Source organism: Montipora foliosa, unplaced genomic scaffold (genome assembly GCF_036669935.1).
Source record: "Montipora foliosa isolate CH-2021 unplaced genomic scaffold, ASM3666993v2 scaffold_436, whole genome shotgun sequence".
Lineage (NCBI taxonomy): Eukaryota > Metazoa > Cnidaria > Anthozoa > Scleractinia > Acroporidae > Montipora > Montipora foliosa.
The window spans coordinates 175,001-177,500 of NW_027179741.1; the positions used below are offsets into that span (position 1 = coordinate 175,001).

Here is a 2,500-nt window from a genome sequence, read left to right on the forward strand (position 1 = left end):
TGTAAATAAAGTTATAGGGGCAGTTGTTAAAAATTTTGTTGGCAACTTTGAATGTAGTGATGTAAACAGCATGCGAAGTGTGAAAGTACTGTACAGTAATGGCTTAATGAGTAAGGAAAAGTACAAAGCAGTCAGGTCCAATTTGTCCATGTCTACTAGCATTACTAGCAAACAAAGAACAGCATTTCAACTATTGAAGGGTGTGAGAATCCCAAAGCTTTTGACTTATGATAAGTTAAAGCAATATGTTAATCACGCTTGGAATGCATCTACAGTCCATGATTTTTCTGAGTTGTATGAGGATTTAGATGAAAGCCAACAGGTTAATGGTGCATATAGAGAGCTCACTGATACTTTGCTTGAATTGGCAGACCTCTTTATTTCAATTGATGAAACATTAGGTGAAAAGTCACACATTTTATATTTCAATAATGACAAATATCACTTTCATGTTGCATGTGGGGCTGACGGTGCACCTTTTGGAAAAGATGATGAGGCTACGGCCTGGTTGATATCTTTTCTCAACAGTGGAAGTCATATTACAAGTGAAAAAGAAAATTTTCTGTTGGCTGGAGCCAATTGCTCTGAAAATCACATTGTTATGCAAAGGTTTGCCAGGAGACTTGTTCATGAATTTCAATCAATTGAAAAAAAGACCTTTTTAGTACGAAATTGCACAGTGAAATTTTCATTAAAATTGTTTCCCTCTGACATGAAATTTTTAGCATCGTACTCTGGGGAGCTTAGTAATGCCGCTTACTACTTTTCTTCTTTTGGGGATGTAAATGACAGTAACAAGCACATCACAAATGGATCTCTTGGGCCAAAGCCTGAAAATACATGGCACCCATGGGTTTTCTCAGAGAGACTAGTGGTAGCTGCAGCTGTAAATGAGCTGAAAGAAAAGCTTGCCAAGTCGTCTCTTGCAGAATCAACGAAGAGAACAAAAGTTCTTAATTTCATTAAGGAAAAGAGTTCAAGGCAAGAACATGAACCTTTAATTGGCCCATTTGTTGATGCTGGATTTGCAGAGCCCCTTCACAATGCAAATAATGCATGGCAGTTTGTCCACAATACCATCTTGTCTATGAGTGTTGATAAATCTAACATTCCTTCTTCATGCAAAGATATTACTGATGTTCCTGAGAATTCTTGTTTTGCAAAGTATCTTTTTGCACTTAAAACAGAGGTAAGGGCAGGAAGGCTACTGAAAAAAGTGAAAAAGTGGTTTAACAGTGGCCGAAAAGGGAGTTTTGACTACAGATTCACAGGTAAAGAAACTAAGAAACTTTGTCACAAGTTTATGTACCTTGTTGCTGCTTTAGAGGGTGAGGGGGATCCACCTGAAACCCAAGTGAGGCTTTCTGCAATTGCCCATTGTGCTTTACAACTGAGAGGTGCAGTGTCACTATTTTCGAGGGTAAATATAGAAGATCGAGATTTGATTGAACTAGAAAACCATTGTCTTAGATTCTTTAATGTAGTTTCCACCCTGCTTCATCATGTGAGCCCTACTGTCTGGACAATAGGTTATGCTGTCCCATATCACACTAGAATTTTATTTAACAAGTATAAAATGGGTTTGGGTGTGAACAGCATGCAAGGTCGGGAGGCCAAACACGTAAGGTTACAGCAGTATGCAAAGCATGCTAGTCTTTCGTCAAGATGGGAAGTTGTTCTCAAACATGACTTTGTTTCCAATATTTGGCTTAGAAGGGCTGACCCACATCACTTTGGGTATGCAAAGTGTACCAACCAGTATATCCCATCATATATCAACACTGACAGCTTTTGCTTTTGTGGGTATCCAAAGGACCCCAATGCAGAGAAGTGCAAGTTTTGCTCCTCTCTTATCTACAAAGAAATTGTCAAAACAGCAGATTTAGGAGAGTTGTCTAAAGGTTTACAAGCTCTTTTAGTGTTTCAGCAGTAGTACCTATATGAACATTGTACAAGAGTACAGCAACAGGGGAAACCTCTGCTACGACTAGATTTGTAGTGCTATTGTGCAAAAGTGCAAATCAGGGGGGGGGGGGGGGGTTAATTTTAATCATTGCAAAACATACTTCCACTGCAAAATCAGGTTCTGGAAATGTGGTCTACAGTTAATGGTGTGAAAAGGGTCTAAGGCACAAGACTTGAAATGATATGAATACTGGTTCGAGTCTCAGTTTGCCCTAATGTTTCCAGACTTGAAGGTAGTACTTTTCTTACTAAGTTGGTACTTGTAGCAACATTTTACCTGTTTTATAGTGGTTGCTGAATTAAGTGCAGCTTCACCATAACAAATGATTTATTTTGATTCAACAATGTTATATAAGAACTTTCACTCTGTTTTTCACATGATAGGATTGTGAACATTTGTTACTAATAAATCTTGTGACATGTTACAAAGATGTGTGAAACTTGATTGTTTTTCAAATCAACAACATATAATCTCAAATTTCTGTGTTTTCATATGTAGCTCCTGTTATCAATGCACATGCAGACAAACAACTAT

General features: G+C 37.9%; 1 protein-coding gene across 1 annotated transcript in view; it reads left to right on the plus strand.

Annotated features, from left to right (window-relative positions):
* LOC137988977 (uncharacterized) overlaps positions 1–2,370 on the plus strand; it is a 5,471-nt gene extending 3,101 nt beyond the window's left edge. Inside the window, exon 4 of the mRNA XM_068834906.1 lies at positions 1–2,370. This exon is cut by the window's left edge and continues 250 nt beyond it. Within this exon, the coding sequence (XP_068691007.1) occupies positions 1–1,933 (1,933 nt within the window). The 3' untranslated portion in view covers positions 1,934–2,370.
* Positions 2,371–2,500: the final 130 nt, after the last annotated feature.